The sequence below is a fragment of the Rhipicephalus sanguineus genome, chromosome 5 (genome assembly GCF_013339695.2).
Source record: "Rhipicephalus sanguineus isolate Rsan-2018 chromosome 5, BIME_Rsan_1.4, whole genome shotgun sequence".
NCBI classification, from domain to species: Eukaryota; Metazoa; Arthropoda; class Arachnida; order Ixodida; family Ixodidae; genus Rhipicephalus; species Rhipicephalus sanguineus.
The window spans coordinates 69,677,201-69,704,353 of record NC_051180.1 but is presented as its reverse complement, the minus strand read 5'-3'; the positions used below and the strand labels follow the sequence as shown (position 1 = coordinate 69,704,353).

General features: G+C 48.9%; 1 protein-coding gene across 5 annotated transcripts in view; it reads right to left on the bottom strand.

Moving 5' to 3' along the window:
* The window catches only part of LOC119393729 (protein timeless homolog), a 528,180-nt gene that overhangs the window by 197,589 nt on the left and 303,438 nt on the right, over positions 1 to 27,153 (bottom strand). Inside the window, exons 27-28 of one of the 5 annotated variants that reach the window (XM_037660849.2) lie at positions 15,602 to 16,299; positions 11,512 to 11,816 (exon numbers count right to left, since the gene is read on the bottom strand). The exons of 1 other annotated variant lie outside the window; for it this stretch is intronic. In XM_037660849.2, coding sequence (XP_037516777.1) covers positions 11,746 to 11,816; positions 15,602 to 16,299 — 769 coding nt within the window. In that variant the 3' untranslated portion in view covers positions 11,512 to 11,745. Of the gene's footprint in view, positions 1 to 11,511; positions 11,817 to 15,601; positions 16,300 to 27,153 lie in introns of those variants that run through there. 3 more of the 5 variants (XM_049416331.1, XM_049416330.1, XM_049416328.1) reach the window with 3 other exon arrangements.

The following is a 27,153-nucleotide window of genomic DNA, read 5'->3' as shown; positions in this document are numbered from 1 at the left end:
CTCGCGCTCGATCGCGGACGGCAGCGGCGTCTGACTAGCCGCCGCTCGCCGGTGTCAGTGGCGGCAGGCTGTTTTGATGTGGCTTTCACTCGCGAAGACATAGTTTTATTGACCGTCGTCTTCTAAATTAAGCAAAAAAAGAAAAAAAAAAGAAAAGAGCACTCGCCTGCTGTCTCCCAGGACCGTGGTAGCGCAGTACGTAAGGTGTTGCGATGCATGTTCACGCGGGTTTGGCTCCCGGCCACAACGGCCGCATTTCGATGGAGGAAACATGCAAAAGATGACCTGCGTGCTTAGATTTAGGAGCACATTAAAGAACCCCAGATGGTCGAAATTCATCCGGAGCTCCTCACTACGGCGCATCCCATAATCGTGGTATTGGCACGTAATATCCGAGGAATTCAGTTGTGTCCCAAAATTCAGCCGATTTGAGAAGCACGATGGAAACCATCATTTTCTCGTATGACAAGCTTCCCGAAGCGCACGTGGATATCCTACTGTCTTTTCTGCCGCAGGTCCAAGGGAAAACCAGTCACGTTTACGACGCCTTTCACAGTATACGGTTTGAGCATTTTGGCACGCAGTACACGCGATTTCTCTTGTGCTGTTTACCCATTACTGAACCGCAAAGATTCCACAATGTTGCACCAACAAAATCCATCGCAATTCACTGGCCACACGCACAAGTTGCAGGACACACCAACGACGAAGCACAGCCTGCACGTTGTCGCCAGGCAAGTTTTCGTTGTATCACCGGAACGCGGTTTTGACCGGTTGGCGCGTGGCGGCGCCACCGTAGCTGAAAGTTGAGAATTGGGGACACTCACGCGCTCGTAAATCGCGAGCCAGTCCTCCACGTCGGTACCATCGGCGCCAGTGAAGATTGGAGGGTCGCGAATACGAGGGACACCCGGGACATGAGGTCGGTGCGGGTGGGGGTGTTTGCTGGGAGGCGTCTTGAGGCATGGTAGGCGGCAGGGTACGGGATCGAAGAGCCAGGGGCATCGAATGAGGGCCGAAGTTGTTGTGAAGGCCCAGCACTCTCCACCAAATTATAAAGAGGTTTATTAACGGGCACTCGGCGACGATACTCGACAGCGACAGTCGATGATGATGATGATCTCTTAGTAGTGGCGCTTACCCACAAAGGGGGATGAGCCAAGAACCGGGCGGCAGGATCTTTGAGGTAAATACTTATTAGACTAAAGATAAACGTTGTAATTTTAGACTAAAAGATGGAGAAAAAATGCCCCCACCTCCCCGAAGGGAATCGTGAGGAAATGCGAATGCATTTCTTGCGCCGAGAGTACACGGCGTAGTAATTTTAACGGCGTAAAGCTGGACACATCGACGCGCTCAAGTGTCTCCCTTTAGGGCGCCTCTTTCAACGAACGCTTCCTACGTGCGTTCGTAATCACCTCAGGGATGTTGCCACCGCCTTCAATGCAGCACAAACGCGTTTAGACCGCGCTCTTTTCAGGCTGTGCCAAGACAGCACAAACGCTACAAACGCGTTTCAAACGCACTGCATTGAGGCGGTGGCGCAGGGAGGAGAGAGAGCGAATGGCGAGAGGAGTGGCGAAGCACTGCACCTACCCTCTCTCCACACACGCGGGAGCTCCACCGAGCTCCCGCGATGCGAGCGCCCTCACACGCCAGAGCGCGCTCCTCTTCTCCACTCACTCTCCGCTACTCCGGCTAGAGTGACCTAGAATAGGGGGAGTGTCCAAAGCGCCGCGCGAATACATGGGAGGAGCGAAGGCCTTTTGCAGTGAACTCCCGCGCCGCGGCGCTGCCGTGCCGGACCCGTTAGAGTTACTGTATATGCTACCTTTAGGTAGCAGAGTTGCAGCATCTGTTTTCCAAACGCCGCTAGCAACCATGCATTGCGGAGAAGCTGACGCTCGGGCTAATTTTTGTATTTCTCGGCGCCGCCGCTGCAGCTCACTCAATTAACACTAGCCATCGACAGCCAATGTTTATCGCCGGCCTTCGACACGCCAGACATGTTTATCGGCGACGCGGTAAGCATGTCGCCTGCAAAAATGGGGTGCGACTTCACCGCATAGCTGTGGTTGCTAGCCGGACCTATGCGCTACTCTGCTGCCTAAAGGTAGCATATACAGTGACTCTAGGACCCGTGGGCTTTCTCCGCGGCGGAAGCCGCGTCAAAGCGGCGAGCGTCTGCTACGCGCGTGATATTTTGGCCGCTATTAGCTAAAATTGCGGAAATTTGGGCAATATTTAATACTGTGTCACTGCAACATAATACTGCAGCGACTCATCACACAGAGAACGCGTTTGTTAGTTTCTATGTTGTGAAACGGGGATTTTGTATATATCCTTTCAGCTGGTTTGTCACCGCATTCGTCCACACTTCCGCGGCTGTTTGAGGAACGCATTCTGCACGCACTTCATCGTGAGAAAAGGCGCTTAACTTACTTTCGTGTGGAATGACGAACGTAAACTTGCTGCAGGAGAGAAAAAACTAGAGATAACCAGGAGAACGTAGCACATATGCACGTAGTAACTAGCTCATGCATGCTAAGGCGTTTGCACCCTTCATATCCTATCTTTTATTTCGTGCATTCGATTTGTTTTACAAGGCTGCCTCCGGCGCTCTGCTGCTTCAAGCTATTTCATACGAAGCCGAATGTGTCAGTCGGCGTGGCCGCGGTACCAAAAGTAAAAAAATTACTCGCGTAACTCGCGTCTCGTTCACTTGGTATACACGAAAATTGGCACGGAGGGGCACGAGTGTATGTACGCCCAACACGACCGATAGGTCATGGCATCACTAACTTGACATGCTTGCCATTTGTGTAACGACTAACAATAATAATATATGTGTCGCGCGCAAACCCGCTTTCTGTCGCCAGAAATAATTCTGACAATGTGTGGTCTGACGATTTGTTTCCGTCAGGTTATAAAAAAACGTGGTGGTCACCAATATCGATGTGAACATATTATGCTTACCCATACATTTTGAAGAACTGACCGCATAGGTAAAATGTATGCGAAAAAATTACATTAAAGAAAGACATGGTCCCTTATGCATTCGCCTGAGATGACTCGAAAACTAAAGCTATCTTTTTCGTCAGTCGATGCATTGAACCTCCCTCGCCCATCTTCGAAAGCTCTCTGCACATAACGTGGTTTCGGACTGCCGACAGGATCGAAGGCATTGCAAGCTTTCAGCACCTCACCTGCTTTTACATTGCCTCCATGATCGGCCCCCGATCACGGAAGCAATGCAAAGCGACCATGTCATGCGATGGCGTCATCATATGACGTCACGTTGAATGACGTCATAGTGACGTCACAAGTTCTGCCGACGTCATCGCGTGATGACTTTGTGCATCACTCGTGTTGGCTACGCGGGACGCCGACGGTCAATTTTCGTGTTTGATGAGGCATCTAAGGCTTTAGCCTTTAAAAAAAGACAAACCAAAGAAAATGAAACGATAACAGTGCAAGATCTTGTATGCCTCACTTCATGTTACGAGCGATCGCCCGAAAACAAACGTGTTTCTCAGTTCAGAGCAGCTGACTGCACGCGTCTGCGGGACAAAAGAGGCTTGCTTTACCCGTCTGGTCATCTCCTTATATTTATTCAAGAGATGAGCAGACTCGCTATTTAAGTACTCCGGAGCTTCAGCACGAAATTGTGGTGGACGCTATATTGAGGTCATCAGGAAAAAGTGGGAAATCGTGGTCGGGTGCGCTGTTGGCGCGCATTCAACTGCCGCGGAAACAATTGCATATTATGTAACTACTCGTCCACATATTTTTGTAAGGTCTCTGAACCGGGCGAACGCTAACCTCTGAAAACCGTGAAAACATCTGAAGTTGAGAATGAGTTGTTTGAAACTGTTTTCATTTCGTATGGTGAATGCTTGAAGCAATATATATATATATATATATATATATATATATATATATATATATATATATATATATATATATATATATGCGAGTGTTGCATTTTTTCAGGCTAGGTACATAAGGGATCTCTGCATTTGAACAATTTTCTAAAGTGATTGAGATATTACGTGCACTTCTATTTGTCAATTTCTTACCGCATTTTCGGTTCAGGCAGCTTGTACAGCAAGAATGGGGGCATTCGTAACGCTGCTTCATGATATCTGAATATTTGTAAAGCATTCCTATATTACGCCTTTTATGCAAAAGCTTGTGGAATAAGGTTAGTTTACCTGGCATTGCTTTTCTTTCAAATGTTTGCGCACGGTGAGCCTTGTTGTAGGCTACCTCAGAAGCAAAAATAAGTGAACAGCATTGCGGTCGTATGGCTGTCTCTACTCTTTTTTTTTTTGTTTCCCTTGCGTCTTCCCGGTGTGCTGCGTCCATAATAAAGAGCTAGTGGAGGCTAATGAATTGTCGATTAAAGCGGTGTGCATATAGCTAGCAAACGAGGGCGACCACGAGAAAAAAGCTCGTAGTGTGAAGCGGTCACTGCGCGCAAGTATTTCAGCTGACTGCGCGTGCAATTTACTTTTTTTATTACTCTTAATTCGTGCATGCGTGATGCTATTGCCAGATTACTCGTGCGAATAAGGTTTTTTTTTCGTTCTTTGCTTGTGCGTGTCCGTTTTGCGCGTTTTTACACACGCACCAACGTTCTCGAACTTTGTGACCGGAACTAGACCACGCTGATGCCGCTTGACACAGGATTTTTTGCATTGTGTTGTTGCCCCAGCACTAACACAGCGCTTAAAGATGGATAAGCTTCATTCCGCACCGCATTATATAAGTTAAGTACACTTCAAGTGCCCTGTGTGGAACGACGGCGCAAAAAACTACAGCGCGTAGCAGACGCCCTGGCGTTCCGCGCGCTTCCCGAGCGCGAAAAGCCCACGGGTCCGGCGCAGCAGCGGCGCGGCACGGGAGTTCACGTCAAAAGGCCCACGCGGGAGCCGGCGCTTTGGACACTCCCCTATTCTAGGTCACTCTACTCCGGCCGCACCACCTGCTCCGGTTGCTAGGGGCGAGGCTAAGCGCGCGCGCCCGCAGCTGTTTATGGGAGAGGGAGTGAGAGCGGAAAGGCGTGCGGACAACGCCGGACGACTGACATAGCCCAACTAAGAAATGCATTCGCATTTAAAAAAACATAGCTAATATTTGAAAATTCTTCAGAGCACACAGTCAGACAATCAGGTGTGATGTTTGACGGATGTAACAACAGTTGGAATTGGTAATGAAAATAAGCCAATATAAACTAGCATGTTAATCTTTTTGTTTCCTGTATGTAATTAAACACTGCAGAGTGGACCTCCCTGTGGCTATAACCTAATGTAATGCCACCAAATGATAAACTTTGCGGAACATTGATTTGTAATCCTAACTTTTGAGGGGGAGCGACGAGGCATCTTTTTCTCTGATTAGAATACCGGTGACAGAATAAAAAGAAATGCTCTATTGTCTCTATTTCACCGCAAAACTGGCATGAAGGAGACGCGCTGAGTCCAGCTTTGTGTAAGTAATAATTCAACTTCGGAATTCTGCAGCGTAGTCTGGTGAAAGTAATAATATCTGGGGTTTAACGTCCCAAAACGTCTGTTGAAAGTAACTTCTACTTGCTGTGATACACACCACTGCTTATTCCAGCAAAATCTCAGATGTGCGATGTCGCTGAATTCATCCCATGAAAATTTGCCCATTAAAGACGATAGTCTTTCTTGGGATACTTAAACGGAGAAATTTTGGTCTGTCTTTCTATTTGTCGGTGTCGCGTGGTTAGTGCCGCAGGGGCACGGACACGCAGAGACTGACGCGTACACGCTGCTCGCTCGGACGAAAATGTAACCCCGACTTTATTGGGGCACGAACATATATATGATGCACGGCAGTAACAGGGGGCGCCACACTCCAGTGGCGGCCTAATCAAAAGGCAGAATTGTGGCGACCTCTACATCTCCCCCCTTGAGAAAGTCTGATGGGAGGATGGAGGACGCCAAACACATCACAATGTCACAAGTTCAAACGGCGCGGCGGAACAACGCGCCGGCCGTAACGTGTTCGTGTAACACCACCACTACAGTCCCTGGATGCAGGGGAATGTTGCAAAGGCTGCCTTTGGGGGACCGCAGGTTCCACGCTGTTGGCAGGCTGAGGTTCCTGAAGGGGAACTTGCTGCAGTGGTGATGGTTGCTGTGCAGCTGTCGGCAGCGATTCCCCACTGGAGGCAGAAGGCATGAAAGGCACTAGGTGACGGCGGTTGCGCTGTAGAACACCACCTTGGTCTGTTTCAACCACGTAGCTTCTTGGCCTTTGCCCCGGGCTGAGGACCGTAGCTTGCACTTGATCAGGGCGCACCCACACACGCTGACCCGTTTGGAGAGGTGGCAGGTCTCGAGCTCTGTGATGCCTATTGTAGTCGTCGGTCTGCTTACGCTTGTAGGCTACATCCTTGGCGACGACATCTTTCCTAGGCGGCCAGATGGGATGTAGCTGGGAGTTTTGCTTCGGGACTCTGGTTCTCAGCTGACGTCCCATCAACAGCTGGGCTGGACTGAAGCCATCGACTCCCGGAGTGTCCCGATAACTGAGCAGAGCGAGGTGAGAGTCTTTGGACTTCCGGAACAGGTCCTTGACTGTTCGTACCATCCTCTCTGCCTCTCCGTTTGACTGGGCGTAGTGTGGGCTACTGGTCGCATGGTTGAAGCCATAAGACGCTGCGAATGCCGCAAACTCTTGTGACGAGAACGGTGGGCCGTTGTCCGACCTGACGTCTTGTGGGATTCCGTGGCGTGCGAAGATGCTTTTGAGAGCATCGATGACTGCCCGAGCTGTAGTGCTTCTCAGGGTCACCACCTCGGGAAACCTCGAGTAGTAGTCCACCACCAGGAGGAACGTCTGGCCATTGAGATGGAACAAGTCCATTCCGAGAAATTCCCAGGGACGTCCAGGTAGAGCTGTGGAGACTAGGGGTTCCGTAAGGTTCACCCGGGTGGATGCGCACTGTTCGCAGTTGGTGACGAGAGAGGCGATGTCTGCTGAGATACCCGGCCACCAAACTGACTCCCGAGCTAGGGCTTTGGTTCTGTTGATGCCCTGATGGCCTTCGTGCAACAGCGTCAAGACCGCTGGCCGAAGAGATGATGGGATGACGATCCGGGGGCCTTTCAGCAGGATACCATCGCAGACAGAGAGCTCGTCGGCCACGGAGGCATACTTCGACACATGCAGAGGTAGCTTGGTCTTTCGTGGCCAACCTTGCTGGCAGAAGGAGATGAGAGCCTTGCACTCTGCATCGGATTCTTGTGCCTGTCGTACATCTTCAGGGCGGAGTGGCAAGACTTCCGACATGCAGCCGACTACTTGTGCTGCGAAGAGTTCCACCGTGTCTACAGGAGTGGATGCCTTGTGGGTGATACGTGATAAGGCATCTGCTGTTGCTAGCAGTTTTCCTGGCACGTGCAGCATGCGAAACTGGTACTGCATTGTCTTGAGCCGTAGTCTCTGAATACGAGGCGGCAACATGTCCAGTTCCATCTTGCCCAGAAGTGAGACGAGAGGCAGGTGGTCTGTCTCGACGTCGAAGGTGATGCCACGGACAAACTCGTCGAACCTTTGGATAGCCCAGGTCGTTGCCAAAGCTTCTTTTTCGGTCTGGCTGTAACGCTGTTCGGTACTCGTCATTGACCTCGAAGCGAATGCGACTGGGCGACGCTCTCCCGAGGGTTGAGTCTGCAGCAGTACTGCGCCGAGTCCGAAAGAGCTTGCATCTGCAGACACTGTCGTGGCATACGACGGGTGGTACTTGGCCATGCACCTGTCTGACGTCAAGAGTTCTTTGACCCTCTTGAATGCTGCCTCTTGCTCATGCTGCCACACCCAGCTCGCAGACTTGTTCAGCAAGGCTCTGATGGGTGCCGTGACGTCAGAGATGTGTGGCAGGAATCTGGCGAGATGATTCACCATTCCAAGCAGTCGTCTAACGCCAGCGACGTCTGTGGGAGCTTCCATAGCTTTGACCGCTTCGACCTTGCTTGGATCCGGCCTGATACCCTTAGCTGAGACGACAACACCAAGGAAGGAGACCTCAGATACCCCAAAGCGACACTTGTCCTCGTTCAACGTGATGCCTGCTTTTGCAAGACGAGATAGCACCTGGCTCAGTCTGGCGTCATGCTCCTGGCGGGTGCGTCCAAAAACCAGAATGTCATCTATCATGTTGGCGACCCCTTCTTGGCCCTCCAGGATTCTTGCCATCTGTTTCTGGAAGTACTCGGGAGCGGAGGTGATGCCAAAGGGGAGCCGGCAAAAGCAGTATCGGCCATATGGGGTGATGAATGTCGTCAGCTCTTGGGAATCGGCAGAAAGCTTCACCTGGTGGAAGCTTGCGGTCGCATCCAGCCTTGAAAAAACTGTTGCGTCACCGAGGAGGCCAAGGACTTGCTCAACCGTTGGCAAAATATGCCGTTCACGGAGGACGACTTTGTTAAGTTGAGTCAAGTCGACGCATAGCCGGTAGGAACCATCGTCTTTCCTGACGACAACGAGGCCAGAGCACCATGGAGTTGGCTTGTCGATCCTGCGGATCACTCCCGCGCTTTCCAATTTGTCCAACTCGCGGCAGACGACCTCGAGCAGCGGGATGGGGATCCTGCGGGGGACGCTTAGCGAGAAGGGCACGGCATCGGGTTTCAGCCGAATAACGTATTCGTCCTTGAGAGTGCCCAATCCTTTGAAGAGCTCGGCGTGCAGCGTTGCTTTGGGAGTCTTGAGTTCGTCAAGAAATTTCACAACTTTCAGGGCTTGGAGCGCTGGCAGTCCTAGAAGAGGCACAGTGAGTGACTGGATTACGTATAGGCGCTGGCAGCTTGTTTTTCCTTGCCACCGAAGTCGTGCCAGATACGAGCCTAGCACGCGAAGTGGCTGTCCTCCAGGGCCAGTGAGCAGACTGTCGACTTTGTCGAGCTTGGCAGGCAGCGTAGGAAAGTCGCTCGGTACAGCAGATACTTCGGCGCCGGAGTCGACTTTGAACTGCGCTGTGTAGTTGTCAACGGTCACGTCGACGAACTTTGCAGCGGCGGGAGTGCCGACGGCATGAAGGTGAACGCAGCCGAGCTTGTTCTGCTGGTGCTTCCGCGAGCGGCAAACTTCGGCGAAGTGGCCTTTCTTTTTGCAGAAGTTGCAGGCGGAGCGTCGAGCCGGGCAGTCCGAACGTCGGTGAGGCGCGCGGCCGCAGAATTCACACGTGGACGGCTCGCGAGCGCGCTCGGCTGGCGGCTGCGACGTAGTAGGCTTAGCTCCGGAGCGGCGACGAGAGGCGAACTTGCTGGCTTTCGCGGCGTCGAGGTTGAGCTCGCGTGCGTGCTCGGTGCGGTTCTGGGTCAACTCCTTCTCTTTGTCGGCGTCTTCGGACTGACGGGCCTGTGTCCATGCCTCCTTGAGCGTCAGCTTCGCGTTTCGGCACAGCTGATCCGAGAGGCGAGAGTCACGGAGGCCGACGACGAACCGGTCGCGTACGAGCCTTTCCTCGACAGCAGCTGACTGGTAGTTGCAGCGCTTCGCCATCCTGCACAGTTCCGCGTAGTACGTGTCGACGCTTTCGCCGGGTAGCTGAACACGCCTGTGGAACCGCGACGACTCGTAGAGCTCGTTGGCCAGGTGCACGAAGTGCTCAGTGAAGCGGGCGGCAACAACTTGGTACGAGGCGAGCGACTGGGCGTCGAGCGAGAACGTCTCGAGGAGCGGACGTGCCTCCGGGCCCATGCAGTACAGTAGCGAGCGTACCTGCACGTCTTCCGACGCTTTTGTCAGTCCCGAAACCGCGGTGAAGTCTTCGTAGCGGCTGAGCCATGTCGACCATGTTGCCGGGTTCGCGAAGTCGAACGGTGCCGGTGGCTGAAGGTTCACGCCGTAGTTTTGGCGGCTCGCCGTTCTCGAGGTCCATCGTGCTGCCGTTCCGTCGCGGTAAGGCCTAGGGCTGGGGGGCGTTATTCCTACGCTCCGAACTTACTGTCACGCGATGTCACCCCACTCCTGACACCATGTCGCGTGGTTAGTGCCGCAGGGGCACGGACACGCAGAGACTGACGCGTACACGCTGCTCGCTCGGACGAAAATGTAACCCCGACTTTATTGGGGCACGAACATATATATGATGCACGGCAGTAACAGGGGGCGCCACACTCCAGTGGCGGCCTAATCAAAAGGCAGAATTGTGGCGACCTCTACAGTCGGCACGTCACTCGATTCAGCCACTCCGCCAATTGAACCACTTGCCCAAGGGCTAATGTTGTACGGCTGACTAGGTTCATACTTGCGTACATTGTCGATCAAAGAGCAAACATTACGCATATCTGAGGCGCAACATCACTATAGGTAAGTATTGGGTGGTGTGTTCCTTTAATAGAAAATGCATACATACTTAATTCTGAAGACCCTAGTTAAGATTCCGTGCCCTCTGCACGAGCTCATTTTTGTGTTTCGGTTTCGGTTCCGTATATTGCACTGTACGAATGCCATGGGGCGCCGCTCTGGCATTCCTGTTTTACCCAGGCGACGTGTAAATAAAAGAGTGTGTGGGGAGTACTCGTTGAATGCGGACGTTTCTTCTGCTTCAGCGCTTCGCGCCAAACCGCGTGTTCGGGCTGGCTGGCGACCCTGCCGGTCGCGTTGGTCACCGCCGGTCTTCGCCTGCTGGTGCGCCCGCAACACAGCACTCATGTTTCCCGACGTATTGCCAGATGGCGTCCATATCGCACGCAGCGCCTCTTCTATCGTCTTTAGACGACATTTGCAGCGAAGCACGCAGATACGCGGCCAATTTTTTCATTAAGCAGACACGCATTTAGAAATCTTACTGCTGTCGCGTAAGCAGTATCGGGTATAATCGGTGTAATGGGTCCCCTTAAAGATATTGTGGCCATTGTGTCCGCCATCTCATTTAAATATATTCCGTAGTGGCCTGGAATCCATAACAGCTGAATTTTTCGCAAGTTTGCCGGTGCTAAATGATGAAACATATTAATGAGCGGTAAGTTTCTCGCCGAAGAGAGCGCCGAACATACTGAAAGAGCATCTGTAATTATAACTGCTTCTGATTCGCTTGAAGGAAGCTTTCGTAGAGCCAGAACAATAGCAAATAATTCTGCAATGAAGATGGGTGTCAAGGCGGGCCCGACTCTCAGCATGAGCTGCGTTCTCTTCGAAAAGAGCCCAAGAGGGCGACCCACTAGAAGATGCTCGAGAGGACGACCCATTACCGAGTTCGAGCGCTTCGCTACACTATAAAGTAAAGGTTCTGATTCATGTACCAGCAAACACCACGATATCGTTATGAGGCACGTGAGGACTCTTCTTCTGTCCATTTGGGCTGCTGTAATGTCCTCCGATGTGCGAGTACACTGGCGTTATCGCATTTCTCCCTCATCTAAATGCGGCCTCCGTGGCTGGCTAGCGAAACAGAACAATCCCCCGACCCCACATATAAGCATTCGCAAGCACGCATGTGCGACAGGCAAAGAAAAAATAATTTTTCTCAGGTCATCTTTTATTGTAAAAGCGCTTCTAAACTGCGTAGCATTTGCATAAAACACGTCAACAGCACATCTTGATATAGGAAAGGATGATTGATAAAAGGCACTGCCTTATGTCACTTGTTAAAAAAAAAAGTATCTTCGCAGATGCCACGTAGATAAAATATATAAAATGGTCATAGAAAAATGCAAGTTGGATAACATTATGATGTGTGAGTTTGTATTCCAGTTTCAGCTCCTAATCCTCTTCGTCACTGCTAATGACGACAGCCCTTCTGGCCTTGGCTGGCTTGCTAACGGGAGGCCGGACTGAAAGTAAAAACACACAAAGAAAATATAATTAACAACCACTCTTACTTTCAGGCAAACCACACGACACGGGAATGGTGATGCACAAGATCCAGACATAATACCAAATTTTGAGCTTCATTTAACTTTCATTAATGAACACAATGGTACAAGGAAAACAGTTGTGATGCAATGCTTCATTAGTAAAGACTGTTTTAGCACGTAATTTTCGAGTCTTTTGAACAAACCTTCGGCGTTAAAGACACCGAAAAAGAACATACCCTATCCCACTAAAGGGAACCATGTGGGGATGCGAAGCAGCGCTGAGTGCTCACTTGTGTTTCCATTGTTGTTCCATTTGCATGTTTCCGTGTATGTTTCATTTGTGTGTGGAGTTGTGTATATGTTGTGTATCGCTTATGTTACCCCCCACCCCCCGCTCGATGTTTCCGTTGCGCTTCGGCTTCGCGTTACCTCTCAGCTTCGCGATTCGCTTGCGGGCGTTGCCTTTTACGTTCAGCTTCGCGAGCGTCCACAGCGCCTTTGCGAAGGAGAGTGCAACGGGAACGAGCGCGCGCCGCATTATATACGAGCGCACAGCTGTGGCGGAGAGAGAGAAACGGGAGAGGAGAAACGAAGCAGAGGCAGCACTCACGCCACCTCCTCCCACTCACGCGAGGAGACAGGGGAGAGTTGGCGCATGCGCAGTGGGGAGCGGACGCGTGAGGGAAGGACGGACACAGCCCCGAGCAAAGCTGCTTCACATCTAAAAAAAATGCAGCCAGTTCGGCGCCGTGAAGACCGTCTGACAGAGAAGCTGTAAGCGCGCGAGTCTATGTGATCGAACATCATCATCATTTCGTTTTATTTATTTATTCACCCCCCACCAATCACGTGGCCTGCATGACTACTACTACTACTACTACTGCTGCTGCTGCTGCTACTACTGCTACTACTACTGCAAAACAACACAGGATTAGCCGAACACCGCCGCTAACAGATCGTTGCGCCACCTACCCCTTCAGCCCTACGGCGCAAAACCAACGGCATGTCGAGGGTTAGTTAAAGCGCGCTACGCTCCATCGCTCTCTTACGACTCGCCAGTCAAGATACAGGGCGCCATCAATACGACGGCGGGAAGCGAATAGCGACTGCGGCTGAAAAAATTGGGGGACGCTTAAGCTTCGCTTTAAGAGTTGAACGCGATAGCAATATCCTGCCCCTAGTGCGCTCTTCGAACACTACGAGTGTTTAACAGAATGGGCGCAATAAAGTGTGTGCCTTATGTAATGGGTAGCATGCTTTAAACCAGGAGCAATTATGCGCGAGAACCTTTTTCGAAGCTGCGATGCACCCACTACGTGGTCCTAAGTGAATACGCGCAGTAATGTGTGTGCCTTTTGTAATGGGTGGCTGTCTTTAAACCACCAAGTCGTTATGATATTGACGTGGTGTGACGCCCGATGGCAATGTACGCTTGTAGCACGCAATGTTACTGTCCTATTACATCTCGTACTGTGACACCTGTATACAGGACGCGTATTTTTGGGAAGCATCAAAGTTACTTTCAATGCAGCTCCAAGCAGAGGCGTAGCTTTGTGGTAGAATACCTGCTTGCCACGCAGACGACCTGGGTTCGATTCTCACTCGGACCCAACATTTTTATTATTTATTTTATTTGCAGCTTTTTCGATTTTTCGGTCACGGACAAGATGATGATTTTTCGCTCACAACCAACGGTGCCGACGCCGACGGCGGCATTTCTGCGATACGAGCTCTTTAACGCTATCGCGTTAAAATTTCGCAAACAAAATAAAAGAGAGAAACGCCTACGTTATCGAGCAACGTAACGTATGAGAAAAAAACAACAACAAAAAACAAAAAAAAAAAAACAAAAAAAACCAAGCGCTATCTTTCTCTCGTTCGATACTGGTTTCACACGCCAACAGATATCCTGTTCGATGTTTCAGTGTTGGTTGTTCTCGAATGCACGATTCGGCGCGCTCTCTCAAACCACGCCTCTCTGTATTACTACACTCCACGAACGATTTCTGTTGAGGGAGATCGATGCGAGCTAAAACAGCGTCGCTTTTTCATCGACGTCGCATCGACGCAGCTCCAAACACTCGGCAGTGCATAAGCTAAGCGACACAGTTGCGTCGTCCTTTCGCCTACACCGGCCACATTCTGAACTGATTTGATGAACGTTTAGCAGTGTTGTCGGCTGCAGCGTGCGCACTAGGAGAGAGAGGGATATAATAAAATGAGAGAAAGGCAGGGAGGTCAACCCGAATTGTAGCATCCGGTTTGCTACCCTACACTTACGGGAGGGAAGAGTTGAATATGCTAAGGGAACATGCATCATGAGTATGTTTTTCAATGAACTCGAAGTCAACACGTTATAATCGGAACTATGTCTGACTGACATCGGCTTGTAAGAGTCAGCCTTTTAACGAAGCACTGTTTCGACGCAGCTTAAGCGACTAAAGGGCCCGTCAACAAGATTTATCACGTCAAAGTTTATGTTCAACGCAGACATTTCACGTCATTTTCATGTGCTCTCTATACTGTATACTTGTCATTGCCATATTTTAAATTTACGTACATATTTTACGCAATCGTTGAGTGAATAATCTTAGGCTTTTCTACAGCCTTGTTACATTTTTCATTGTACCGCCGTCAGCAAAAGCTTACGGGACGCGAAATTTTCGAGAAAAACTACATTTTCGCTTTGTCTGGGAACATGAAACCCTAATAAATACTCCAGCTTATAGTGTACTAGAATAATTATTCTAGTACACTACACTCCAGCTTGTACTTAGTCTTGCAACCGATGCCGTCATCAGCTAGAGCAGAAGTGTTGCGCAATAACAGAGCAAAAATTCGCATTTGTAGTGGGGCCTGCGTCCCGTAAACCTTTGCTGACGGGTGCACATCATTGCTCATCGCCAATTTAAAAAATCGTAGCATCACAGACACAAGGGTGGCGCAAAGGCCACACTTGGCCCTAGCGTCAATAAAAAACCCAGCTTTATTGGCTGCAGCGGCTGCGTTTCCTTACGCCCCATCGGATATTAAAGGAGTTATAGCTGCTAGCCTTACCTCGTATAACCATTCCAAGTTCTTGCGATAGCAATTCAATGCACTGCTTCGCCCTTCGGGCGAAACTCACTTTTTAAATAATGAAAAGACGAATGCGTAGAATAATGAGGTGCTCAGGGCACTATATTCAAAAGGAAGACAAATGAACAAAAGACTAGGCGGCACCGACTCAGCCTGTTTTCGTTATAGCAAGGTCATTACTGTTTCAGATTGAATGAAAATAAAATGCTGTTACAACAGCGACTAACCTACACTAGCCGATAATCGTCAACAGTTGCCATTATTCAGCAAACATGAGTCATCACTTATTCCACGTTATCGATAATTTAGCAAGTTATATTTGGTAGGCACTAGTCATAATTACCTAAAACTAGCCAACATTAGAAATAATTCAGCCAAAGCTGCGCAAGTAGCATGTGAGTAGATACAGCAGGCCGGGACACCAGCGCTTACCGCTCACAAATCACGGGAGAATCACGGGAAGGAGATATGCTCCCTCCAGGCCCGTAGCCAGGAGGGGGGGGGGGCAGCCCCCCCCCCCCCCCGACATTTTGATGACACATGGTGTCTTATCGAAAATAACTCATGAAAATAGTCGTTTTTCTCAAATAGTCAAGCTTTTCAGCAAGTGCCCCCCCCCCCTCGAAAATAATTCTTGGCTACGGGCCTGGCTCCCTCATATAAAAAGAACATGCGTGACTCACTGGGGGCGTCTTCGATGATTTCGGCGTCGCTCCCGCTACCTCCGTCCTCAACGACAGCCGACGATTCCTTCCTGCTTTCACGCGAGCCTCCGAGACTATCGGATCGAGTTAGACTCTCAGAGCTCCGCCTTGTCCTGTCACTTGTCTCACTTCCATCGTCCAGATCGATGACGTCTACCGAAGCGCCGTTGAAGCCGGCGTCGCCGTTCGCAACGCCCCTGTCAGCGACGGCGCCGGACGCGTTGACCACGACCTCCTCGTCGTCGCTATCGTCGAGTACGACCAGGCGACCGCCCTTGCCGGCCCTGCCAGCGCCAGATGCCGTTTCGTCGTCTGCGATGACGAGAGGCCCAACGTCTTCGGAGTCGACGTCCACCAGTTGGGCACGCTTGGACGATTCGCGTTCTTCGTCGCTGTCCACCACCAGCGTCGCTCGTTTCCGCTTCTTGATTGGTTCGGCCGTAGTAGTAGGTAAAGGGGGCGTTCTTCCTCCGTCGGCATTGCTGGAAGCCGTCCCAGCGGGTGAGCTGGCTGGAAGCTCGTCTCCGCTTATGCCGCCGTCGGAACGGCGTTCGTTGGTTCCGGTTGTACTACCGATGCCTCCTTCGATCTCTCTGGTGTCCCGGGCACGAGGCCTTTTCCGCTTCCGCTGGTCCCTGCGAGCGAAGCCCACTTCGTCGGAGTCCGTGTCGGACGAGCTGAGATAGAACAACCAACGGGGCAGCATTGATATTAAAACAGGCAAAAATGAATTAAGAACAATGGAAAACAGGGTACCTTTGTACTGATTCGAGTTTCAAGTGTGGCCCGAAAAAACCTACGCAGTACGAAATAAACACGATGAACGGCCCGATAAAGGAGTGTCCGGGACCACGGCTCGTTTTCTCCGTTCATTCTGTCTTTCTTTAGTTACGTATAGGTTATCGCGCTGCACTTCAAACCTAAGGTTACTAAAGTCACTAAGGATGTTTAGCAACTACACATTTTCGAGTGTCATGATTTTTTTCCAGGGTTTTCCTGCATATCACAGTTCAAATTCCCGGACCGTTGCAGAAGACAAAAAAAAAAAACAAAAAAACACAACAACAACAACGAGCAAGAACACGCTAGTGATGGAAATTCAAAGTATATACAGGGCGTTTTTTTTTTCTTTTTCAAGACAATACAAATTTTTAATAAAAATACAATGGTGGTAAGGCCCCTGTCGTCTTCGCAAACGAACTCTACTCCGAGGCGGAAAAACTTCGTTGCACCTAAAGTTGCATTCGAATGAGTAATGACAAAAAATCGTTAATTAAATTTTTAAGCATTAACACTAGGGCAGTTGTTTATATGGAAGAGCTGTAGGGCGTGACAATTTCTGACATGACCATTTTTTTTGAAATCGTAGAAGACGCACGTGATGTGAGAGAATAATCAGCGAATTTCAAAGCCCCGACCGAGGCGATACTAAAGTCAGGCGATACCGAAACCGAGCGCACCCTGGCGCGCAGGGAATCCGTCAGCCCGGTTACCTCAGACCGGAAGCTCACGTCACAATTTTTGAAAAAAGGCGCATCGCAGCAGAATATGGTCTGCAAAAACGGCAAGTCCCAAATACCCAATGGGACCGCTTATTCCTTGCGTTTGATGTCTTTGCGTTTGGTGTGTAGTGCTTATCCGTTTCTTTCTTAAACTAGAAAAAAGTGTAAAGAACTCGTGCGCTTGTTTGCGAGAAGTAGTGCCGCACTGGCTGTCGTCTAGTTTTAAGCTGTACAGTGAACGAACAAGTGTAAATTGCGATTTCTTGGGTACAGCGCAAGAATATAAAAATAAAATAATAAGAATAATAAAGAAACGGATAAGCACTACACACCAAACGCAAAGAATAAGCGGTCCATTTGAGTATTTGGGACGACTTGCCTTTTTTGCAGACCATATTCTGCTGCGACCCGTCTTTTTTTTCTTTTTTTTTCACAAATTGTCACGTGAGCTTCCGGTCTGACATAACCGGGCTGACCGATTTCCTGCGCGCCAGGGTGCGCTCGGTTTCGGTATCGCCTCGATCGGGACTTTGAATTTGGTGATTATTATCTGAAATCGCGTGCATCTTCTATTTCAAAAAAAAAAAAAGTCATGTGATAAATTGTCACACCCTACAACTCTTCCACATAAACAACGGCCCTAATATTAATAATTAGAAAATTATTTAAAAATTTTTGTTAATTACTCACTTCAATGCAACTTTAGGTGCAACGAAGTTCTTCCGCCTCGGCGTAGACTTCGTATGCGAAGACGACAGGGGCCTCACTATCATCAGATTTTATTAAAAAATCCGTATATTCTAAAAAAAAAAAAGAAGCATCCTGTATATGGCGCTGTTTAGGCTTCTCAGTTCTACTCGAAAGGCAAAGAATTGTCAATGGCAGCGATAACAAAGACATCGATGACACACTACCACACAATGTTACATTCGCAATTTTGTCAGCCGCATATATCACAGTAAACATTCCCTCAGTAACTAAATTAAACAGCATGGCGCCACGCACCGATGTCAATCGACAACCGCCAACACTCTATCACGACGCTGACATGATAAACGGCCAAGACGGAGCAGCAGCGCAGTTGTTGTATAGCATTGTTGTATAGCACAATGGCTCTTCAAATGGACAACTGTTTCCGCAACACTGCTGTGTTTCAGTGGAATGCTAATGGCCTCAGGTCTAAAAGCGCAGACTTTAGGAAGCTGGTTGCGCAATACAGCTTCCCCATCTTGTGCCTAAATGAAACCAATGTAGGCCCTGACTTTAGAATTTCTAATTATGTGACATATATGCATCAACAAGAAATTCAGGCTTGAGCCGGGCATTGTTATGTGTACGGCGCGACATACCTTCTTGTCTTTTATACTCGTCGGACTCGGACGTGCCTGAATTTGTAGGCTGCAAAATTCAATTCAGAAAACTCATCGTGACAGTAATTTGTGTTTATCTGCAACCATCGACACGCATCACAGAATCATCTCTCGTTCGCTTTTTAGGAAAAGTCCAGGGTCCAGTACTCATCTGTGGAGATTTTAATGCCCACAATACCACATGGGGCAGCACTCACACTGATTCCCGTGGGCGGTCACTTGAAAACGCAATTGATAGATGTGGTCTTGTTGTACTGAATGATGGATCAGTGACGTTTTTAAGGGGTTATAACTATGCCAGCTGTCTAGACTTAGCTATAGCCTCTCCTGACATTGCACGAGATATGAGCTGGTGTACAGACCTCGAAACACGAGGGAGCGACCATTATCCAGTTCTCATGCAACACCCACGAATGCGAGTGCCAACAAAAACATTTACCTCAAAACTAACAAACTGGCAACTATTTCGTGAATATGTCGGACGTGACTTGGAAGGAGTTAATGAATTGGACACATTCATGTCCTACATTCGAAGCAGCTACTCCCGTGCGACAAGGTTTACAGCCGTCCCAGAGGGTCACTCCAGTGCAGATGCAGACTATGAGCGCCTTCGAGCAATTAGACGACGAGCGGAACGTCGTTATCGCCGCACTGGAAGGCTGGAAGATTACAAAGAGAGTCAGGCCACACACGTCAAATCTAACCGGCACATGCAGAAATTGGGTAAAAAGAAATGGCGTGATTTCTGCACCTCATTGACTCCATTTACCCCGCTTCCGAAAATCTGGCAAATAGTCACTGCTTTAAGCCATCCAGTATCCCAACGGAGCCCATTCAGAGCATTGGCCATATCCCTTGGATTCTCCGAACGTGATGTTGCTAATGAGTTTTGTTCAATTCTTACTGGAAGTGGACAACTTACTCAGAGTATTACTGCACTGCCTAATTCTGTAGAGACGCAAATCCAAGATGCTTGTGCATTACCACATGCCCAACTGGATAACCCGTATTCTCTAGTAGAACTACGAACTGCTTTATCACTAACCCGTGTAAGGACAGCAGCTGGTCCAGACAACGTGTCGTACAGCGTTCTGAAAAATCTAGGCCCCAAAGGCACGACAGTTCTTCTAGGGATATATAACAACATGTGGACAGAGGCGCGCGTTCCGTCGTGTTGGAAGATCGCGAAAATTGTGCCACTGCTAAAGGCCGGTAAATCACCGCTATCCCTTGACTCATTTCGCCCAGTCAGCCTCACTAGCTGCATATCTAAAGTCATGGAAAAAATGATTGACATAAGGTTGCAGTGGTGGATTGAAGCTAACAACACTCTTCCAGAACAGATGGCTGGCTTCAGACGACGACGATGCACTATGGACTGCGTCTTTGACCTAGTCACACTTGTGGAACACGAAATGAACTGTGGGAACATCGCTGTTGCGGTGTTCATAGATATAAGAAAAGCATTTGACTCTGTCAGCCACCTATCTGTGCTGTACGGGCTTACTTCACTTGGGGTACATGGCCGTATTCTTAAATGGATCGCCAACTTCCTGCATGACAGGCAGATATACATTTCTACAAATGATGGCGAAAGCGATCTGTTCAACGTGAACAGAGGTGTACCCCAAGGAAGCGTTCTCAGTCCGCTTCTTTTCAACGCTGCAATGGCAGGTCTTCCAAAAGTGCTGCCAGAAGCCTTGAACATATCCATGTACGCAGACGACATATGCATATGGACGTCTCACAAATCTCTGGAAATCATCAAGCATCGACTTCAACAAGCACTAAGTCTAACAAGCGATTACCTCAAGGAGCGAGGCATGCAGATTTCTCACGCCAAATCAGTAGTTCTACCGTTCACGAGAAAGAAAGTGAAGAACTTGAAACTTTTTGTGGACGGCCAAAGAATCGAAATCGCACGAAAGCATCGATTCCTTGGTGTTACTTTAGACAGCCAACTCAGATGGAGTCAACATATAGCCGATCTCGAAAACCAAGTGAACGGCACCATAAATGTTCTTCGTCGCATTGCGGGGACAAAATGGGGAGGAACATCGGCGTCACTACTACACGTCCATTGCGCTCTTATCCGACAGAAGATTGCCTACTCCGCACCAGTTTTCCACAACATATCCCCGACGTCTCTACAGCGACTTCAACTGCTACAAGCACGAAGCCTGCGCGTATGTCTGGGGGTTCCACAGGCAACATCAAGTTCTTTGACATTAGCAGAGGCACGGGAACCCAACTTTATAGTGATTCGAAATGTGGAGACCTGTCGGCGCCTCTTTCGCCTAGTCACGCAACACCCTTCACATCCACTCATAACACAAATTGAGAACCGTCCCGGCACGCAAATACACCGTGTGTACCAACAGTACATTTCACGGCTTCCTGCGTCGACACATTGGCCGCCGGACTTGACCTATCCGCCCTGGTTGCTAGAGCTACCAACTATTGAAACGTCAATAGAAGGACTGCGTAGTAAACATGACGTACCAGCCATTGCCGCTCTGCAGTTGGCCTCACATCACTTGTTTGACAGATACCAAGGCTACACTCACGTGTACACTGATGGCTCCGTCAACAAAGAGACTGCGACATCAGCATTCATCATTCCGGAGTTACATGAGGAACATGCATGTCGACTGAGTCATCTTTCCTCATCAACAACATCGGAGCTTGTAGCTATTTTGCTAGCGGTCAGCTTTATTAAACTGTCAACGAGGCCCAGAAGGTGGGTCGTAATCACGGATTCCCTGGCGGCTCTTGCGTGTGTGGAAAATGCCACTTCAGGAAAAATAGATATACGTATAGTATACACAATCTTGAAAGAGCTTTCAGAAGCTACGGAGTCAGGTCATCACGTGGCATTTCAGTGGGTTCCCAGTCACTGCGGAATCAAGGGAAATGAAATGGCAGATGAGTTGGCAAAAGCCGCTCATAATTACACACAAACCCACCTCATTCCTGCATCCCAATGTGATATAAACCGAATTTTACGAAGAACGAAACGTGAATTATGTTTATCCACCTGGTTCCCAGACAGCACAAAGGAATCGATTCTGTACGCTGTTGACCCTAACCTTGAGTGCCAATTAGACCCCCAGCTCCCAAGACGTATCGACACACTCATTCATCGCCTAAGACTCGGAACCGCTTACACAAAGCACTTCTTATTTCGGATTCATCGTGCATCATCGTCAACATGTTCATGCGGCCACGACGACGAGGATGTGCATCATCTGTTGCTCGACTGTCCGAAGTACGACACGCATAGACAGCGACTCGAACAAGAACTTCACACGCTGGACTCTGAGCGAACGTTTTCCTTAGCGAAAATACTAGGCCCATGGCCGACTAGGATAAACCGTAAAGCAATGAAAGTGCTCCAACGTTATTTTGAAGACACTAATATTTGCGATAGCTACTGAGTTCTTGAACTTGTACAACTGTAGATATGTATATATATATATATAGATATATATATATTTTTTATTTATTCTGTTATCTTAACAACTATGTGGAAAGGGGTAGCCGTCACCAAGCAATGGTGACAACAACTCCTTCATTTGTTTTCTATTTCAATAAAAAAAAAAAAGCAGCGCAGAAGCTTTGCGCTGCTTTTCACTTGGAAGGTCTTATACCCCTGTCACACGGAGCATGCAATATCATTCACAGTAAACGACATCCATTTTGAATGACATCGCGGTCTTGCGCTCCTGGTCTACACGGGTATACAAAATGGCACTCACAATAGTCGTCAGTGCAGCGCGCTTCTTGCTTCCCATTATTATACGCTGTTGAAGCTGCAGTTTTGCTTCTATGGCTGGCGGATAGCTATCGTAGTGCGAAATTCCGACCTTGCCACCGCTGCACTACTTCACCAAAACAATATAAAGGAATTGAAAAAGAAGAAAGAACCAACGAGCGGTCGTAAAGGTGACCGACAGGTTGCGCTATCGTCATATCGGGGTCAAGGGAAAATAATATATATTCCCACAAATTGTTTCAACTACCGCGCTGCAGGTCAAAATTCTATCAAAAAAGTTAACAACAGTCATGAATAAGACCCTTAAGTTTCATTACATTTTGCTGTAGCTCCTGTCGTCGAGATTAGACATGTCGCGCTTGCATGCGTTCTGAAAACGTATTCAATGGGCTAACGCCATTACCTGTGAATGTCATTTGCTGAGCCCGTGCAGCAGCAACAAAAATAGCATTGACGGTTAGTTACACTCGCTGCGAATAACATTACGTGTGCCGTGGGACAGCGGTACAAGAAACTTCGAAAGAACAAGACCTCCACGACTAGGGAAGCGGGAGAACGGCCGGCACGAAGCTACCAGCCACCTCTGCTATAGTTATGCAGCCGCAGATTACCTGAAAGGTAGGGACAACAACGCGCACCACACACGACTCGGACATGCGGGCGTTTTTCATTACGCCCCCGTCTAAATGCGGTCTCCGTGAGTGGGACTTTAACCGGTGCCCTCGTGTTTATGCGCACAGCTCCAAACAGCTGTTAAAGGGACACTAAAGAGCAAAACTATTTTTCTCATATTGGTAAAGTACTGCAACAATACCTTGGTTTGGGCGAGCTGGTCCATGAATAGTGAAACAGTAAGCGCAAGTCCTGTTGTATGTGTTTCGCAGTGATGCGAGGACTTCTGATTTGGAGCAATTTTTGGAGCAGCAAAATTTCCGTTTTGGAGCACTTTGGAGCAGCAACATTTTCATCTTGGAGCACTTTGGAGCAGATAATTTTGCATCTGGGAGCACTCTGGAGCAGCGAATTTTACATCCTGGAGTGTCACCACAGAAGCATATTGCAATAACATTCAAGCACCGGAATATTACTATGGGGCTCTTATGAAGGCTAGAAATATTTCGATTCATTGCAAATCTCATGGAAAAAATCATCTCAGGAGAATTCCATACTTCACTCGCTAATGGAAAAATAAGGGCTCATGCAGTTGAGTGTTCTGAATTAACCTCTTCGGCGATTATTTTCGACACTAGCAAATACAGAATACCAGATCAATAAAATTGCACTTTATGAAATAGCACTCTAAATACATCTATGTGGTTATCAGCAGACATTGTAGACAAACGCCGTGACGTACAGCAGTGCCTCAATGCCAAAGAGCCACACTGTCCCTATTGCATTCCCCTAAGAAAACTCCAAGGCGAAAGCCAGGCTCTTCTTCTCGATCGACGGGTTGATCCTCCCCCTCCTTCTCTGCAAGCTATCTGCACCTCACCTGGTTTTGCGCTAGCTCCATGATCGGCGCACCGATTATGGAAGCAGTGTAAAGCGACGATGTCGTGATGGCGTCATCACGTGACATCACGATATATGACGCCATGATGACGTCACAAGTTTTGACGATCTATCACGTGATGATGACGCCATCACATAATTATTTTTTGCATCAATCGATTGACGCCGCCGACGGTCAATTTTAGTGTTTGTGAAAGCATCTGATGCTTTCGCATTAATATTGCGTATTGAACGTTAACAACCTGGCCTTACATACCAAACTGTCCTCCAACATGTCACCTCCTTGCCATGCGCGAAACAGCTTCGCTTATCATCCACTTCACAGAGTGAAATGGCTCAACATTTTTTAAAATGTTTATTGTGATAACAATTATATGAACGCTCTCCGCGGATTTTTGCCGTCGCCATTGCCGTAATTTTCTGTATAAAGACCAAATTAATAACATCACCACGCGCATTCTAGCCGCGGGTAAAAGCTCGCGAGCGCTGGCGACGAACGCGGCTGAAGCGGAGATTAAGCGAGCCGGCCGTCTGTGTCCGTCGCACGGACAGCGCATGAGATAGCATCTTCCCGCGTGCAGGGCCTGCCGTCGATTGCTCATCAGACAGAGAAAACGCCCCGCCCGTCTTTCGTAAGGAGCATGAAAGGACGCCAGGGGAGCGGGGGGGGGGGGGTCGAGGGGACCGCATCGTTCGAAGGGCACAGTCGCTTGCGCACGCGCCATCTCGAGGCATCAGGAGACGGCTCGTAAACTTGTTGTGCTCTCAACGCTTACTTCGTGTTAAGAGAGCTCAGAGCAAGAAAACGCTTCGGTTCCTGGAGCGGCCATATTCGCTTAAACCAGCGTTTTGTTGAGTTACGCGATATCGAATCCAAAAGAGTTAGCTGCTAGTCTTACTTCGTTTAACAATACAATTTGTTGGTATCGCATTCATTGCTTCGCCCTTAAGCGAAACTGAGTTTATTTTACCCGTCAGCTATTGACCATCGAAAGCGAGGGGCGAACGTATAACATGGGGTAGCCACTTCACTGTGGGCCGTCAGCGACGGGCGCGCTACTGACAGCTGCGTATTTGCGGCTGCTCCGACCAGGATATATGCTTTTATTAATGAGATGACATTTTCAAATAGCAAGCAGAAAATTCAAATTGGAACCCTAGCACGTGAGCTCGAAAGGGCAGGGCCTTTTAGGGGGTATTTACCGCGGAGTGATTAAACTCGGACGTGCTGGTATAAGCAATTACGAAAACGCTCTTCCGAATGAAGATCCATGGATAAAGTATATCTGAGGAAAAGTGTGAACGCATTTCCACCGTTCGCGTGCTCTTCCATAAACGCGAAGCAAGGAAAATTCGATATTGTTCCATATATATACTGCTGGCGATCCCAGATTTCATTCCGCGATGTCCGGAAACAGAAGTGACAGACATTTTAGCAGCACACATGTAGTTATTACTGAACATTGCTTTTCTTACGTGCCGTGCGACGCTTGAAACGAGCTATCAGCAGCGTTTCTAGAACAGACGACGTCCGCCGATGAATCGCCGTCGCACTTTCTCGCTACCGAGAGGCCTAGACGTCACGAGCCTCTGCGGAGAGCGCGTTTTGCTGTCGAGCCGACCTGCAGAACAGAAGCGGCGTCGGCACCGTACATGGCATCGTGGCTTATTCGGGACGCACGCGCGAGCGCTATTTATTCAGCGGAATAATTCTAGGTCCATGGTTGCGACTTTGGACAGCCCCAAGATCAAGCTGCACATGTTCTGACGCGCCGGCCATGCGATTGCCGGTGATAGACGCCCCCAAACCCGAGACTTTGGCGCAGTTTGGCGCAATTTTCGTCGATATTATCACCATGGCGCAGTAAATACAATTTGGCGCACTTTGGCGCGGTTGGCGCAGGAGTGGAATCACTGGTTTCGTCTTCGTCGTTCGCGCTTTTCAAGTTTTCACTTATGGTAAAGTACTCTTTCACAATACCAAAAACACCACGCTTGCTGCGAGAAGACGCTTAGTAAGCGAGAAAACGCGCAAAGACAAAATGTGGATGGCGACGCCACCTCGGAGTTTCCGCACCATTCGCCGCGACGTGACATGTTTTGACGGCGCCTACTAGGGACTACGTAGTTCCTAATCGGTAAAAATGAAGTACATTGTCCTCTGAGGGGGCCATAGACTTAACATACCAAGTGTGGGGTAATTTTATTGAGCCAATGGCGCCGAAGTACGATAAGTACACTTTGAAATCCGTGACGTCACGCGGGGAGATATCGGCGAGAAATTTAAAATTGAGACTTTGAACTTGAGTTTCTCTTCTAATAATAAACCTATGATGACGAAATTAACGACATTATAGAGTTCGTTCTCAGAGCACAATTTATTTATCTCAACAGATTCATTGTTTCTCTTTAGTGTCCCTTTAAGTCAAAGAATAAATAAAGAGTGCGAAGTAAGTATAATATACGCGCTAGTGGAAACGACACGGTAAACAGATGCAGGGTATCTGGGAGAGATTTTTTCAGAGAGTGGCCGCTGTAACTATCATATCTCGAAGACTGAACCTCCGGAAAACCGATAATAAAGAAGTTATGAACGCTATGCCTTGAGCGAGCAAGCTAAACGCAGAAAACCCTAAAAAACGTCGGTGAACCGAGAGGAAAGAGGGCTCGCGCACAGAAGTATCGTTCCAAACGTTGCCGCGCGATGATGAACGACTGCCTCCACTGCCTCGGTGTTGCTCCTGAACACGAAACGGTGCAGGACGCGAGAAAAGCGCCATTTCAATGTGATGAACGAAAAAGAACGCTGCAAAGAAGCCCGCTACTGCGAGGAGTGAGAGCAGGAGACATGAAGCAAAGACTGCGTACGAAGCAATACATAAGAGAGAAAGAGAGAGAGAGAAGGTACACGACCTTTGAATTGGCCAAAGCAAGCACGAGGGCAAGCTGTTCCCATCAGAGCCGATTCGGTCACGCCACGGGTCACAAGTGTGCCTGGCTTGCTCCGCGGAACTTTCAGCGAATCGATTGTAAAATCTCGAAGCAAGTAACCGCCGATCCTGTTTTCGGATCGCAATATAAGCCGTGATCCCGACATGGCAGGTGCCAATCGATAAGCCGATGGAGCACGACGCTGGCAGCCGGTTCGAGAAAGAAAAATAAATATTCGAGAAAAAAGTGAAAAAAAAAAATGAATACAAGGGAGGCGAAACTGCACCTCTTTCATTCCACATATCCCAGTGTGCTTGCGGGCGTGTGTGTAGATATATATGTGGAGGTTATTATGCCTTAAAACGGAAAACGTTCGTAACTTGGCTTAACTCGAACATTGCAGCAGCGCACGATGGGTGAATGAAAAAGGATAAAACCGGC